We start from the raw sequence: 15,966 nt of genomic DNA, 5'->3' as shown, positions 1-15,966 counted from the left end.
GTAACGACGATGTAATGATTGCTATACGCACAGCCCGGATAACTTATTTCTCTAACGAATTAACACTGCAGTTTGGCTTCAACTTTTTAAAGTAACTATCAGATAACCTCTAAATATAAATTTTTGATTATTAAGAAGGGAACGTACTGTAGGTCGTATCTTTCATAAATAAATGAAAACAGTAAACTGAAAATTATAAATAAAAAACCGTATGGTATTGCAGCGTAAAATCAAACGGTGTGATTACATTGTGTTATTGTACATTGCTATCAACGTAAACTGACTCTCCCCGCTCCCCCCATTCTAAGTCAGGAGCAACTTAGAGGAAGGCGAAGTTTTTGCTTATTTCCAGCGGAACAGTTTTATTTTAAAAAGTTAAAAAAAAAGTTCTATCATTATTTTATTTGATAGAGACAATGATGGAATTTGCTGCGAACATTAAATATTTCTTGAAGTTGTTACTGGCTATTTTTTTTTTTTTTTAATCGGGAGATCAACTTCTTTGCAAATCGCATCTATTGTAAAAAAATCAGAAATGCAAAGTTTAACAAATGTCAAAATGCCTATAAAAATCAAAATCCTATATTTTGGTACTGAACATTCATGATCAATAGCGTCCTACGCTTTGGTACCAAAAACCATCATGAAGATCAATAGAGTCCTACAGGAGGGGATCCGAAACACTGACAGTTGAATAACATTAACATCTTTCAGTTTCACTGTAAGGATCGATGTATCTTTTATAAGAATTCTTCATTGCATGCAATATACATACCTGACGTTCCATCTACAATTATTTCAGTGTCAAGTCACAATCCGTTCCTCAGGTGTTATATGATCCTCATTAAGTGAAAGTCTACGTAGCAAAAATCCAGGTTAGACTCCAAAGTAAAGTAAAAAAGTAAAATCAAACGGTGCGATTACAGTGACCTTTAGCTTTCTTTTAACATGTGATATGAGTCGTGCCAGACACCATGTTGAGTGCTGAGATCCAACATTCCTCACATTTCTTGGGACAATTTTAAAACGGCATCGCAGGGAGACCACTATATAATCCACTATGCCGAACCTGCAGCTAATACTTTAAGAGGTACATTTAGTCCAGTGTTCCCCAACAAGCAGCTAGTAACCCCTCTTCCCAGGAGGTTTCACAGAATACCCTGGTAGTCCCAACGTCACATCATTCACATTGATGCGACTAGTAAGGAGACACGATCTCTGAAGTTTCCAATTTAAGTGTAAAGTGTATTCGTGTCTAATGGCACTATGGATGCCCCCTATCCCAGCGTTGCTTTCATTGTGGGTGTAACAGTTCAATTTAGTTTTTCTCAAAAATGGGTCGCCAGATGTACGCTAAAAACGATGAGCTAGTGAAAAATAAACTTTTTATAGTTGTCTCTTACGTCGCCAGCGCCGTTTAAAGGGAGTCCGTAAAGCTAATATGATGGTTTGGAGGGGGATGGGGGGGATGACTATGCCACGCCATGTCAAGGCGTTAGATAAGCCTATATCTTGTGATACGTATAGTATATCCACGAATTTCATCGCATCCTGTTACAAGTTTCCAATTTTTACGTCCATAAATGACTTTGACGAGAATGCAACTGTGTTACATGTTAAAAATTTTTATACAAGCATCTCTTATTAATACTTATCTTAATATCGCAAAAACACAATGTATCAAAGCGTTGAGAGAAGACACTTGGTTGTTCATAATGAACAACCATGCTTCTTTCATAAGTATACAACTTACAATTATACGTCTTTATTGCCTTTAGTAAAAGGCCCTTCTGGGACCAACATCCCAGGTGGGATGCTATCTTGGGCTTGAGCCTGCCCTGGTTAGTAGGGGTGAAATAAAACGGGACAAATATTTTCTCCCATGATCCTATTTGGAAAGAGCAAATAGTTTGTCCATAATATAATCGAAGAAAAGAAAGGGTGGGAGGCGGTCTACAATCATAAAATTATCAATAGAATCGTAACCATAAAAAATATTTACTGTTGATAAAAGGTAACAAACTGTTGATAAAGGGAACAAACAAAAACAAATTTTCCAACTGATATCACCATATTTCTTTAAGTGTCAAACGGTATTTAAGTACAAATACAACGAAATGAAATCATCCAAGTGAAATTACCATGAACACAAACAAATGGATTCATTACTATAATCGCCTTACCCATCGTCCAAAGGAATGAGAGTAAACGGGTTAATTCTGACTTACCGTGCGTGAGTCATTGCGGTATGTACAAGAAAATGATTGTACGTTCCAAGAAACCTATCTATTGCACGGCAAACATTTTAGAATTAGTGCTGCGGGAGATATTCTTAGAATGTGAGGAACATCCTACAGTTTTCCTGGGATAAAATAAAATCCCCAAACTATACAAGTACATAATATTCTTTGTTATGTTCAGATTTTCGATTCAGTTCAGATTTAGAAAACTTCAAAGAATGATTGTCGTTTGAAATAAAATTTAAATCTTAAAAAAAATAATAATAATAATAATAATAATAATAATAAACTTAACTAACAAGTGACAAAGATCGAAAGAGAAACCCAGATTCGATTGATCAAGTTCATTTATTTGGGTAAAATACGCAACGTCGTAGCCAGTCACAGATTTTTGAAGATGAAATGACCGAATTAAACCTATTATGACACAATACCAAAAGAACTACTGTATATATATATAATAAACATGCAACTATCAGAAAGACGCAAGTAACCTTCAGTTATGTGAATCATCTTCCAACCATTTATTTTCACAGAATTTGGTGTGGAAGATCATGACTTTAAAATCAACCTCCTCTGGTCATAATAACACACTGGTGTGCAAAACTAAAGGGCAAACACTATTTTTAAAGGTTACAACCACAAAATCTTTACTTAAGGTACTCTTTACTGATGAGAGTAGATTCAGTCTCAGCAGCGATTCTGGACGTCAGCTAATCTGGCGAGAGGTTGGAGCAAGGCATGACCCCGCAAACATCACTGAAAGGGATCGATATGGCGGTCGAGGTGTTCTCGTCTGGGGAGGCGTTATCTTGGATGGACGTACACAACTCCAGATACTGGAAGGCGGTACTTTAACCGGTGCACGCTACTGTGCTAAGGTAATCCTTCCCCATGTGCGTCTGTTCCGAGGTGCCTCCGAGTTCGGAGGCACCTCGGAGTTCGTGTTTATGGATGATAACGACACACTTCAGCTCTTGATATGCTTTTGGAAAGTAAGGACATTGTTTGTATGGATTGGCCTGCCAGTTCTTCCGATCTAAATCCCATCGAACATATATGGGACGCTCTGGGGAGACGCCTAGCGGCACGTCCACACCCACCAGAAAATGTTCACCAGCTGAAGATGGCGCTGACAGAGGAATGGACGATGTCACCGCAAGAACTTAACAACATTGTTCTAAGTATGGACAGGTGCAAAGCCTGCATCGACATTAGGGGTGGCCATATCTCCTATTGAGGACCACCTCTTCCCTTTGTTCCATCTTTGGCAGTGGTGCATCTGTTTCATGGCAGCAGTGCCATGTTGCCATTTTTGAATAAAGTCCCACTCACTGTACCGTTTTGTTTCCGTAGTACCTCACGAGGTTCCTTTGGTATGCTTTTCCCATATCCAGGCCACTCCTATGATAAGCTACAGGTGAAAATCTGACTGGTCCTTAAATTTTGCACACCAGTGTAGAACACGTGTCGTGATCTGATTTTCACTGTACTCGCCTAGGAAAATATAATACTTATTTATAAAAGCATGTAGTTATTTTTAAAATCGTTCATAATTCGTTCACCATTTCTTTTATCCCAACTACGTTTTACTGCACTAAACTTTAAATGCCAGACACCATCCAAAGTTTGCCCTTCCGATGTACAGGAAACTACTTTTTACATTATTGGTTACGTTATTCGTTACGCAATTGCATTAATAAATAAGATATTTATATATTTTCTATCTCTGCATTTGTCTAGGAGGCAGACTAATAAAATACAATAAAAAATGTTATTTAACGGTTCTCAGGGGATATGCTTATGCACTGGCGCATTTGACTTAGAATGCCAGTACTGCCGTTCCTGGATACATCGATATTTTATTTACTTACTTTTTTTGGTTCTGGTGTAATTTGTTTTTCACTCGTATATGGATTTGCATACATTGATGTTTTATTGATTCATTACTAATAGGGATTTTTCACCTCACCTCCTTTATTTTTTAGGACTGAACATATTAATTCGTATTCATTTATGTGGTATTTATTATTCGATATGTCGATGGTTAGGCATTTTTTTACCTGATGTATTTTTGTTTTGTTTTTTTAAGATTTTTTTTTTTTTTTTTTTTTTTTTTGTTACGCATGTTCCAGTATGGGACTGGTTTACGATTGTTATATACATTATTTTCAATTATTTTTGTATTTTCCTTACTTGTCATTTACTGCTCGTATTTATGACTCCCTGTTTTCATAGTCCACTGGACCTTCCTGAATAAACATGCATCTCAGGCCAGTATATAAAGGAATGAGTATGAACCACACAAGTTGTTCTCGTCGTGGCTCCTAGAGCCGAGCTGGCTGATTTCGAAAGGGGTGTCCTGTTGTGTCATGCAACTGCTGCCAGCCTACACCATTTAAAGTCGACTGTCGGTGATGATATCCTGAAATGTAAGCGTTACTGGCACCACCACTGCCCAGCAAGACCATGAGCTCAGCCTACGTACTGGAAAGGGTTATACAACAATTTCATCGGACATCTTACAAAACATCAACCAGGAGCTGATGTTCGTACAGACCAGTGAGGTCTGTACGAAAACACTCAGTAGGAAACGGCGGCGCATAACACAAGCATCAACAAAAGCAGTGGTTTATTCTTGCATGGCGTACCAAACCCCACAATTGGTTTGTAGAACAAAAGGAAAAAGAAGCATTCAATCATTGCCCATCAACTCATTAGATCATGTGTGAACGAAGTCTATAATGTTCGCCCACTTCGATGTAAATTGAATTAATTTGACTCTCAAAGAGGGATGCCCACAAATTAGAAGAAATTGTGGTGTCATGAAATTTGCACTTTTATTGGTCACAGCTTCAATAATAACAATAGATGTGTTAATAGAAATAATAAACAACCGAAGAGTAGGATTGCCACTTGTCAGTAGTTTCAGCTATGTCTTGGATCAAGTCCCGTCGGGGATTGAAAAATTTCTTAAAAAGTTTTAGCGGCTCTACACTCATCGTTGTAGTTAGCAGATCTCAGGACGAAGAGGTAGGATGCCCCTTCCTCCACCGTGTGAGTTATTCGATTTTCCAGCCCGCAAATACTTCTACCGACAAAACTATACAGATATGAACAGCAAGTCAACTCCGTTAAAATAATTTTATTTTAACCATTGATTGGATAATCTGAACAGTGGCTCTCTTAGTGATTTATCACGATATGTTCATAAACCAATTACTAATTTCTTATTAATCAATACGTAACTGAAAATCAAATTACCTAATTAATTAGAATGATAGATTAATGAGAGGAAAATCATTGCAATAATTACTGTGACGTGTATGTATATTTACAAGGTTGTAATTGATCGATGTGAATGAGTTGCTTGTCTATAAATGTAACCGTTCATCAGGTAAAGCTGTTGCCTTCAGACAAAATTATACGCCGACAAAATGAAATTATTCCGATAATGGCGCCAAGATAACTACGCATACCTGCTCTTTGCAAATTCTGCTATTTGCTTGATGGAAATATGAGTAGTCGCCTTCTTTCATTCAGAAAGGTCAAGCAAAAAAAAAAAAAAAAAGGGCAGCACACACTCCCACTTTCCAAACAAGCCCGATCTAACCCTAGTTTTACACATAAAAATAAAGAGGGGGAAATAGTGGGAACTCAATAAACTGTACTCAATGGTTCCTCTAGCAATCGCCACCAAGAGAGGCGAAGGGGGGGGGGTGCAACGACTACAGTAGTTCTAGTTACCAACTTTATCCTTTGGTTGCTATGACAACCAAAATGACGCGCGCCTAAGGCATAATTCTTGACAGTCATCGAAAGTTGACTGAACAGTACACGCAAAGATAGACTTGTGGATATATCGTCATCATCCTCCAACCGACGACGGCACAATGTGACCCTCAAATCGCCTGATCTCCGCGACAGTCGATGCTAACAGAAACTAACGTGGGTCATGCTCCGGAAGAAGAGTCTCCGAGACGTCGAGCGCGACACGCACATTCTACGAGAGGCACGAGGACAGCAGTAACATAAGTGAGATTGGCCTGCAGCCAAATGAGTGGCACTCTGGCTTCTCGTGTTCGAATCAATACGTCGAACAGCCACCAGGACGTAGACAGCACACATCTTGGCAGTACACGCGATTGCGGATTAGCAGCCGAGTGGAAAAAAGGGGCGACAGGTAGCTGACATAAACTCTCAAGTAGTTACGTAAAAAGAAATGCAAGAGCCACTTTCAAAGAGCTATGAAATGGATGCCATATCTTCAGCGAATAAAAAAAAAACCAAGAATATAGAAATTTGTCGAAGCAATATCTGCAATTGCAGGTACCAAAGCAACTCCAGCAGGATTATAGTACCGTTTAGAAAACTGATTGGAGTTCCCATTCAAAATATCTGGAACTGAAGTTAAAAACATTCAACTACTGCAGATTACATTTTTCAGAAATAAACTGCTATTTAATAGACTGGATTGCTAAACTTATCTATGGAACCCACCTAAAATACATTAATAGATTTCGGTCAGTATAGCGTAACTCCAATTCGAAGGACCGAGAGGCCATCTAATTCCGTTTTACAATGCATTAAACATCAAAAGACGTTAAAACCGTGTACACCTTTAGATGTTCCTTTGATGTATCTTTTATGAAAATGCTCATGATGAGCGTATTGTTAGCAAAGGCTCAACTTTCATAAAGGCTTACAGGGTCGAAAATATCATTTTTCTTGATCACTAAAGCTTGTTTCATATGAACAAATTTTACTGAATGCCAGTTAGAAATACACTAAATTGAATGGAAGTTTTCACAGGCGACTGCACGATAAAAATATCGTTTTGGAAACGGCTATTTCCAAAAGTCAATGTGAAATGTATTGTGTGACATGCTAGTTTTAAACTCGACATCTGTACTTTAATATGAAATATGATTACTCCTTCCAACAGATTAACACTTACAATGTGCTGTTAATGAGAGTGTTCAAGAGTCCTGGTGGTAATGATCACTTTTCCAGGAGTGGTAATTCGCAGCTCATGAAAGATTTTGGGAAGCGATTAGTAATTCTAAGTTTTTCTCCCTAGATTATCTCATACAGGTTCAATGAGAAGTATGGTTGGAAATCTTTGGAAATGCTCCATTCGGAAATATCGTCACTCTGAAGAAAATCGACTACCAGCTCCAATGTATGAGACAAAATATTATGCATTAAGGAAAGAAAAAAAAAAAAAAAAAAAAAAATGAGGGCCTACTGTACCAAAAAAAAAAAAAAAAAATCGGTCAAAAATTTTATCCCTATATCTCTTTGGTCTACCACAGTTAGAACTACTGCGATTCAAATAAGAAGTGGTCCCTCAACTGTTTTGAAGGGATACGAAAGTTAGTTATAGGTCCCTTACTTTTTTTAAATATTTTTGAATGATACTGATGTAGGTATTTCAAGTTTGATGCTTAAATTTGCTGATGATACAAAGCCACAGTAGTTAACGAATTTTCATTCAACCAAAGAGTAATGTTGGAAAATTTCCATAGTGTTGTGGAGTGGTGGTTTACATAAATTTAAGAAAGGTTTGGACAAATTATTGGAAGGAATGGAATAAATTAAGCCCACCCTCCTTCCGCCTGTATAGCTGCAAAAGGCAATCTTGCGTCACATTGCTAATACTAAGTCAAAGTTCTTTCTGCAGGTACTAACCAAATATTTTATGTTGAAAGATCCACAGATATCAAGGAAACTCATTTAAATAAGGAGAACAGGAGTGAACCACACCATATCCCCTCTGGAACTCCTCGCTCCGTAATGTACGTTTGTGGCTGTTACAATCATTTATCTGGCTGACTGAAAATTACACCAATGATTATCAGGACTATACCATACCACAAAACAAGAATTTACAGGCATAGTTCCAGACACGTGTGTGGTCGCACAGCTATTTTAAGTCACTTTCGATCATAATGAAAGGTTTGCGAGTACTAATATTAAAAAAATTCTTTTTAACTAGATTTCTTCTTAATGAATAGCAACTTAAGCTGTCTGCCTTTTTAAAAAAATGCCTACATGGGAGAGCCAAATACGGTTATCCCAAGCCACCTTGACTGTTCCGGTGTACCAAGGTGGCACAGATTGTCTCAGAATATATTCATGGCATTTGCAAATGCTATTTTGCTATGATCATGTGCAGCATGTCTGAACCAGCTGTTTAATGCAATCTTGAACACTTTAAAAATCTTTGATAACTTTGAAAGTCTAGGCTAGGGGACACACAAAAAAACGCTTTCTTTATAGAAAGCGTTCATGTTCCCCCTGGAGTTTCCAATATAATTGCCTACGACCTATTGCAACAGGAAAAAAAAAAAAAAAACTGCCTGAAGGCACCTGTTATGTTTAAGTAGAGGGAGGGGTTGTATCTCTGATTAGACACTGATTCACATTGAAATCTTCCGGTTTGTACATGACAAGCATTATCCACATTATGCTATGCTAATGATCTGTAAATTTCGGCTGACCTTCGATAACTGGAATGACACAGGTAACCGACTACTGGTTTACCAATACTCCTTTTAAGCTATAGAGACGCAACTACCAAAGTGCATTTATCAGTGTTGCTACTATTTTCACACTGAATTTCATGATCCCAACACCATCCGCTACTCTTCAGGTGGACAAAAGTGAGAGACCTTGAAAGACACTCGCATATTCTATCCTCCACATTTTGAACTGTAAATGAAGCTCATGGTTGGTAAAAGGCAGGTGGCCTTTTACCAACCATGCAGGTGGTATGGCAGGCGGCCATGCCATAACTCAATAATAATATTTTTATTGCAGACAATAAATAGTTACATGGATGCCTGATGCAACAATACCCATAACAGCGACAACGCTAGGGGTTAAAGATAACTTTAGTAAAAGATCATGAAAAAATAGATTCACATAATCAACTCGTTTAAGCATGAAGCTTTTAGAAGCTTCTATTTTAGATATACGACATTTATAATTATTATAACCTAAGACCAACTAACTCAAATCGGATAGAAACGCATAGAAAATAACCTTCTACTTATGAAGCCTGGTTTCTTCTATCGGAAGGACGCCTCATTACGCTATGGCAACATATCATTCCACATCAGACTAACTGTTTTTGTTTGCATAAATGATAAAGCCCGATATAAAAAAGGCAAATATATAGAAAATATCAGAAATTCGAAATGAAAGTAATTTTCACGGAAGGGCAAATCGGAAAAGCTTATATAAATGTGGAGCATTACGAGAGGAAAAAAAATAGATTTTGCATGGAAATAAAAGTAATACTTTCTAACAAGACGAGCAAAGGACCATTGTCTCAAATTTCAGAGATGACGTCACATCCCTTCGTCCTCAATGCATCTCGTATTTCACCAACGAACATCTTGGTATCAACTTTCACTTTCCAACGTTTCTTCATCATAAAAAAAAATCTGCCTTTCGATCGAACAATGAGGACAACTGACAATTATGCGTCGCTAGCTAACACTCAATCACAAAACAAACAAAGGTACTTCTAAAATACCAGCAGTGTCAAATTCTTATTCGTCCCCCGATGTGATGTGATAAGATATGACAAAACTAAAATCAACGTTAATGATCAGATATTCACAAGGATTATTTGAAAACATTGTTCTACTGCCAAAAGTCAAAATTTTAGAAATGTCCATACAATGTACAGTTTGATATGAGTATAGCTTTAAAAAAAATGCAATAATGCAATATAAAAATGCAGTATAAATTCATATACCATTAATTTAATAATATTAAATACAGTACTATAATTTAATACTGGGGTAATAATGAGTAAATTATGACCAAAATATTAATTTTTTTTGCTAACTTTGAAAAACTGAAACATATGTAGTTTTTCTCGTGCACGTTCTTCCGCGTTGTCAGTGCTGCTTCGCATGTGTTATGATTTTGTTCTTCAAAATTATGTAAATAAGTTTGTTATTGAAGAGCAATTAAGCATGATTTAGGCAATGTAACTTAACTTGGCTTTCTGTTTCCAAAACGTGTAAGATATATTTTCAGCCAAAGAACTTATTGGAATAAAAAAGAAACAGAGGTGTGGACTTAAAATCATTTCAGAATTTAAGTCAATACTGGTGAAAATAATGCTCGTTAGTGGCCTAGCTGGCTACTCCATTCGCTGAATATTTTCATTTGCCACGTATTTCTGCAACATCTCTAAAAGTGCAGAAGTCATTTGTACTAGCAGTTAAGGTTCTCTCCATGAGAAATGCGACTGTTACCGGTGTTACCTCATCCCCACCAGAGACAGACCACAGCTATCCTTTTCCCTAATACTGGAGAGACGATGGTTTCCTCGTCTAGAGATCAAATGTCTAGACCAAACTGTAGCGACAACAATTTACGGCAGGTCTCCAGCAAGATGAGGTAAGCAGAACACAGATAAGTGGCCTCTTGGCACAGAGTTGACACTCCCTTCACACCACTTTTTTTCTTTTTTTTTTCTCTTCTTCGAAACCGTCCTCCCCGAGGCTGAAGACAACGGAAGAGACAACTGGCATGGTATCATTAAAACAAGATACCGATCGCTTTGGGCTAAGGAAACTTCGGGATTTCCTTGTTCAGTCTCTTGGTAATGGTTCCGTCATTTACAAATTTCCAATATTCAAACGTCTTAATCCCTTCAGACTGAAAATTTCCAGCTTCAAATCAAAGGAATGGAAACGGCTTGTAATTTCCCAAATGAAACTGTACAATTGGTGTGTATATAGTTTTTAAATAATGCTATTTCAGTATCCTATGTAGAAAATGAACACGCAACATATACTGCAGAACCCATATCACAGATATTCTTGTGACACAGAAACATAACACACCCAGGAAAAGAAAAGAAAAAAAAAACGATGCTCCGAACATAAATTATAAGTAATTTATGGATATTAAAATGGAATCGTTAGTTAGTAAGCGATATTAGGAATTTTAAAAAAAGAGATTAATATTGAAATAATATTTTAATATACCAACTTACTTTCATAACGTAGTAGATTCCTCCACCCCATTCACAAAACTCGATGGTGATGTCCATATGACGGGAATGGGCTGGTAACAAAGCACCTTTCATTACACATCTTAATATTTCTCTCCGTTTAAGAAGTTTACAACTAATTAAATCGTTCATTTAATAGTTTCAAGTTAATTTAAAGGAAAACGTTCTGAGAATACAGTTACCATACCTCTCAAGTCGTCTATCCATGGTAGATCGAGAGAGCCGGTGTGATCTTATTATTCAACTTTTGAATGACTGCAAAAAAAAAAAAAAAAGAAAAGAAAGAAAACGAGAGAGAGAGAGATGGGAAAAAAATAAATAAATACTACATCGTCGTTATTTAGACAATACTCTAAATCTTATGTTTCACGATTTCCAGAAGAAATCCTTACCTATATTTCAGAAAAACTGATTGAAGTTATTCTTTTAAGAAATGCATTCACCCAATGCCTTCCTGAGTAGTAAATGTCCTGTTCCTTTCTGACATTTTCAAAAATGACAAGTGAAGACAGACAGAACATGAATGTTCCGAAAATATCCAACTATGTCAACACAGATTTCCAAGAACACAGAACAAACTTCATTTAATGATTTCCAGAAATAACTCCCTTTTCAGCCTACAACACAGTTTGTGTGTGTGTGTGAGAGAGAGAGAGAGAGAGAGAGAGAGAGAGAGAGAGAGAGAGAGAGAGAGAGAGAGAGAGAGAGAGAGAGAGAGAGAGAGAGAGAGAGAGAAAATTGCGCAACAAATTGCAAAGTTTAAATAAACTTCGCTGGAAGGTCATTTCTATCGTACGTGATAGAGATTCGCGACAGGAGCCCAGTTCTTTTTTCTTTAAACCAAACGGAGAGAGATAGGTGGATTGGAATGGAAGTGTGAAGAGCAACAAACAGGACTCGTGGATAAATATTTCGGAAAAGGTAAGTGTGTTTCTGTCAAGCACATTTCAAGAAAACTCCAAGATTTTAAAGTTATCGTTGGAGCCTCCTTTTTCCCGTCTCTATACCAATCATTTCCCAAGTGGAATGTATTATGCCACGGAGCACGTTCTTGCAAAAACATACAAAGTACCAGGTGTCGCAGTTTATCGGCTTCCACTTTTACGGATTTCCAAAATAGTTTGTTTTTTACAGCTTACAACTTCTAGTTGGTAAAGTCACAAGGCTAAAACAAAAAGTTTGGGGGAAGCAGAGATTATAACCAAACGCCTATAAACCAAACCCTTAGCAACTTTCGTATGAAAGTGCTAAGGTTTTACAACTTCAAGAAGTTCTAATGCAAACCTGTGCTTCAAATTTATACCTCTCAGAATTTAAGTTTTTTTTTTTTTTTTTCCTGCACAAAAATGGTACTGCTGTGTGATCATTGTCCGATTATATTTTCATTTTACTTATAGTATCATGCTATTAGCAATTATTGGATAAAGTTTTCACTGTAGCGTACGGTTTGATAAAGGCGTGCTTTAATACTTAGCAGTTAATCAATGGATGTAATATTAATACTTTTAAATTCGACTTTCCTGCTCAGAACCCTCGATCTATCTTTCTGCAAGAGTCAAATATAAATGTCAGGAAAATCCGAACATTACGAGTCGAATTTTTACGTGGGACGGGCATGATGAAACTGATAGGCTATTTACACATTCGTGAATGCGCCTTAAAAAGGCCAAGAACGAAATGTTTCATAATATATTCACAGAGATCTACATTGTAGCTGACACACGAATGAAGATTTCTTTTCCCCCCACCCATTTCCCTTCTCTACGGAAAAGTCTAGGTTGGTAACATTTATAGGACTACAGAATGGTAACAGTTGATTCGATTTAAAATTTCTGTTTATATTTAGACACGACCACACTGTCAGAAGAGTTCACAAGATAGAGAGAATAACAAGAACTATAACCGTATTTAGTAGTCATGAAGCCATGAACCACGAGTCACTCAAAGCACGTGTACTTACGTACCTTCGCGCCTGACCACTGCAAAATCAAATTCAAAATAAAGGAAACCAATAGATAAAATGAAACGCTATGGGAAAAATAACGCAGATGAACATGAGGGGGAAAAAAAAAAGCTAGCATAGACTTCCTGGCTTGGATATTAAGGATATCCTAACACATACGACACAGGTTGCCAGCTTTTCCGGGAACCAGCCCTTCACGCAGCTTAAATGAATAATTTAATGGGAGCGCTTACAATAACAGCGTGTCAGGACCGGTCATTGCTAGTTGTGTTAATTAGCCTACTAACTGAAATGAATTTTAGTTAGCGACTGAAGCAGTGGATTTTGTGTTGTTGCTGTGCGCTGATCGGAAGAATGAATGGACAATATGCGGATGCGCAGAAATGAAATGTTCTTGCTTTGCGCAAGTATTTTCTCCAGCAGCTTTTGCTATTTATATCGGCGTTTGTTAACCCATGTTCAGCCTTTTTTTAAAAAGGCTAACTACAAGTTTTCAAAGTTGGCAACCATACTTGTCTGTGTATATAACTCTTAATTCTTGCGTTACTCGCAGCAGTCATAAGTGAAGGCTTCGAGTAACAAATTCCCAGGACCAACAACAGATGCTAGTCAAACTGTCAGTAAGCATGTTAACGCAACTTCCCAGGGCAGACAGCCCACCGCACACATTACGCTGGTGGCACGCCTTCCGATTTGAAAAATCTGTGAGGACGAGCATGTATTCGTTAACTTATAATAAATTTTATTTTATAAACTAAAGAGATGTCTACTAATAATAATACCTAATTGCTAACGTATCATTGTATTCTGGTTTAAAAGTCAAGAACTTGATTATGTAGCAAATGTCTAAATTTCTTGAAAATATTGGAGCCACTTCTGGTTTTTTCTTTTTGTTTTTTTTTTTTGGTTTTTTTTTTCCTTCCTTAATTACATTGATGAGAGAGTGCATGAGTCCAGAACAAGAATGATCAGAACCTGGATATTCTACTTCAAAATGATTTAGATCTGTTGCATATATGATCTGAAAAATGACTTCAGTTTAATGCTTCTAAATATAGTTTCGCATCTAGGGAAACAAAAATCCAAGATTTATTTACAAGCTAGGGCCCAGTAGAGTTAAAAGCGATTTAGGACGAAAAACTTGGGGTTACGATTCAGTCAGACATGAAATTTTTCATGTAGTGTAAACGGATGGGCTAGGAAGACACCTATTATCCAATCTATGATTTATAGGACGTTAGCAAATAGGGAAAACGATGTCATTGTCCTTTGTATAAGACGATAGTGAGGAAATGAAGAAAGACTCAGAACTTCTAGAAGAGATTCAAAGAAAGGCAACCAGATTAGTGAGGGGTGCTAATCGATGTAGAGAACTGTTTAGAAGGTACGGACTGCAAAACGTGGCAACCAGACATCGTGGTTGGGCGGAAGGGGAGGGGGAGTAGACCTGATTGAGGTATAAAAAATAAATAGAGAGAGAAAAGATAAACAGTAAAGAGGTTGCAACCTTGGGAGGTCAGTAAAATAAGCAAGGGAGGTATATTTCACAGAAATGTGGTTGGAACGTGGCCAGGAATGCATTGCAATCACATTCCCAGCAGGATATGGCTCCTCCTTTACATCGAGAGATAACAGGAAAGGAAGAGGTACTGCCAAGTGTAACCAATATCTAGCATTTCTAGTGAATCGCAAGATTTTGAAGCCACCTCTGTCAAACTCAAGAACCAATCTACCATACTCCAAGTAGTTGCAGTATATGTTCCCCTATCACCATCTCAAGCTCTCATCCTCGAAGTAGCTAATTGGATCCTGCACCAGCTTCAACCTACCACTATCAACATCGTATGTGGCGATTTCAATCTGCTTCCTCAACTTAACAACCTAAAGCAGCAGCTCGTTTCTCACCTTCTTACCGCAGACCTCTGCGTTGTCAACGAACTCCCAACTCGCAGGGCCAACCAACTTGACCTTATCCTAGCTTCCATACCCTGCAGTATCGATTAACCACAGAGACGATGTTCAATTCTGACCATGATCCACTCTTGACGCAATTTAAACTACCGACAGATCGCCATCTTCTCAATCGGCCAACCAAAACGATGTCTGATGTCAGCCCAACATTCCTACACATGCAGAGATGCATTGAGGCAGCCTCGCCTATCCCTTGGTCGATCCTCAAATCATGTGATGCCCAGCTAGCTGTCACACTGTTTACCAACTGGATTGTCTCTCTGTGACAAGCTATGCAGCCACAAGAAGGATCACAATCTCTCCGTACTCCAAAGCATGGTGGTCCCATGACCCGAAGAAACGCTTTCACCTTAAGCAACACCTGCACAAACTGTGAAAGCAGTCTCAGAACGATACAGACAGAATTGCCTACTCGAGAGCTCGACAGAGTTTAACCGCCAGAAATCCTGAGCCATAAAATCGTACCCTGACAGGATCATACATACCGGGAAAGTTCCAATATAAGGACAGCCCTTCAGGTTCCCCCCACAACTTCACAACTTGACTCCCAAAGATGGCTTGATAACATCACCAGGTTCACCGCCACCGTTAACCAAGATGATCATCCCCCCGCTACCAACATCTGACGCCAATGTTGATCCATTGACCACTACATTAATATCACAACAAAAGCTGATTACTGCTATAAACTCACTGCCGACAACCTCTACCACTGGACCTGATGGGATACAGAAATTTATGCTTAAGAGACT

At 37.9% G+C, this 15,966-nt stretch overlaps 1 protein-coding gene across 5 annotated transcripts in view; it reads right to left on the bottom strand.

Annotated features, from left to right (window-relative positions):
- RhoGEF3 (Rho guanine nucleotide exchange factor 3) overlaps nucleotides 1–15,966 on the bottom strand; it is a 453,708-nt gene that overhangs the window by 359,555 nt on the left and 78,187 nt on the right. For 3 of the 5 annotated variants that reach the window (XM_090375916.1, XM_090375917.1, XM_090375920.1), the window contains exon 1: nucleotides 11,263–11,288. The exons of the other annotated variants lie outside the window; for them this stretch is intronic. In XM_090375916.1, the coding sequence (XP_090232042.1) occupies nucleotides 11,263–11,268 (6 nt within the window). In that variant the 5' untranslated portion in view covers nucleotides 11,269–11,288. Of the gene's footprint in view, nucleotides 1–11,262; nucleotides 11,289–15,966 lie in introns of those variants that run through there. 5 annotated transcript variants of the gene reach the window in all.

This window comes from Mastigoproctus giganteus, chromosome 6 (genome assembly GCF_048544385.1).
Source record: "Mastigoproctus giganteus isolate SK-2022 chromosome 6, ASM4854438v1, whole genome shotgun sequence".
Lineage (NCBI taxonomy): Eukaryota > Metazoa > Arthropoda > Arachnida > Uropygi > Thelyphonidae > Mastigoproctus > Mastigoproctus giganteus.
The sequence above is the reverse complement of the archived record's forward strand: the minus strand, read 5'-3'. Positions and strand labels throughout refer to the sequence as shown.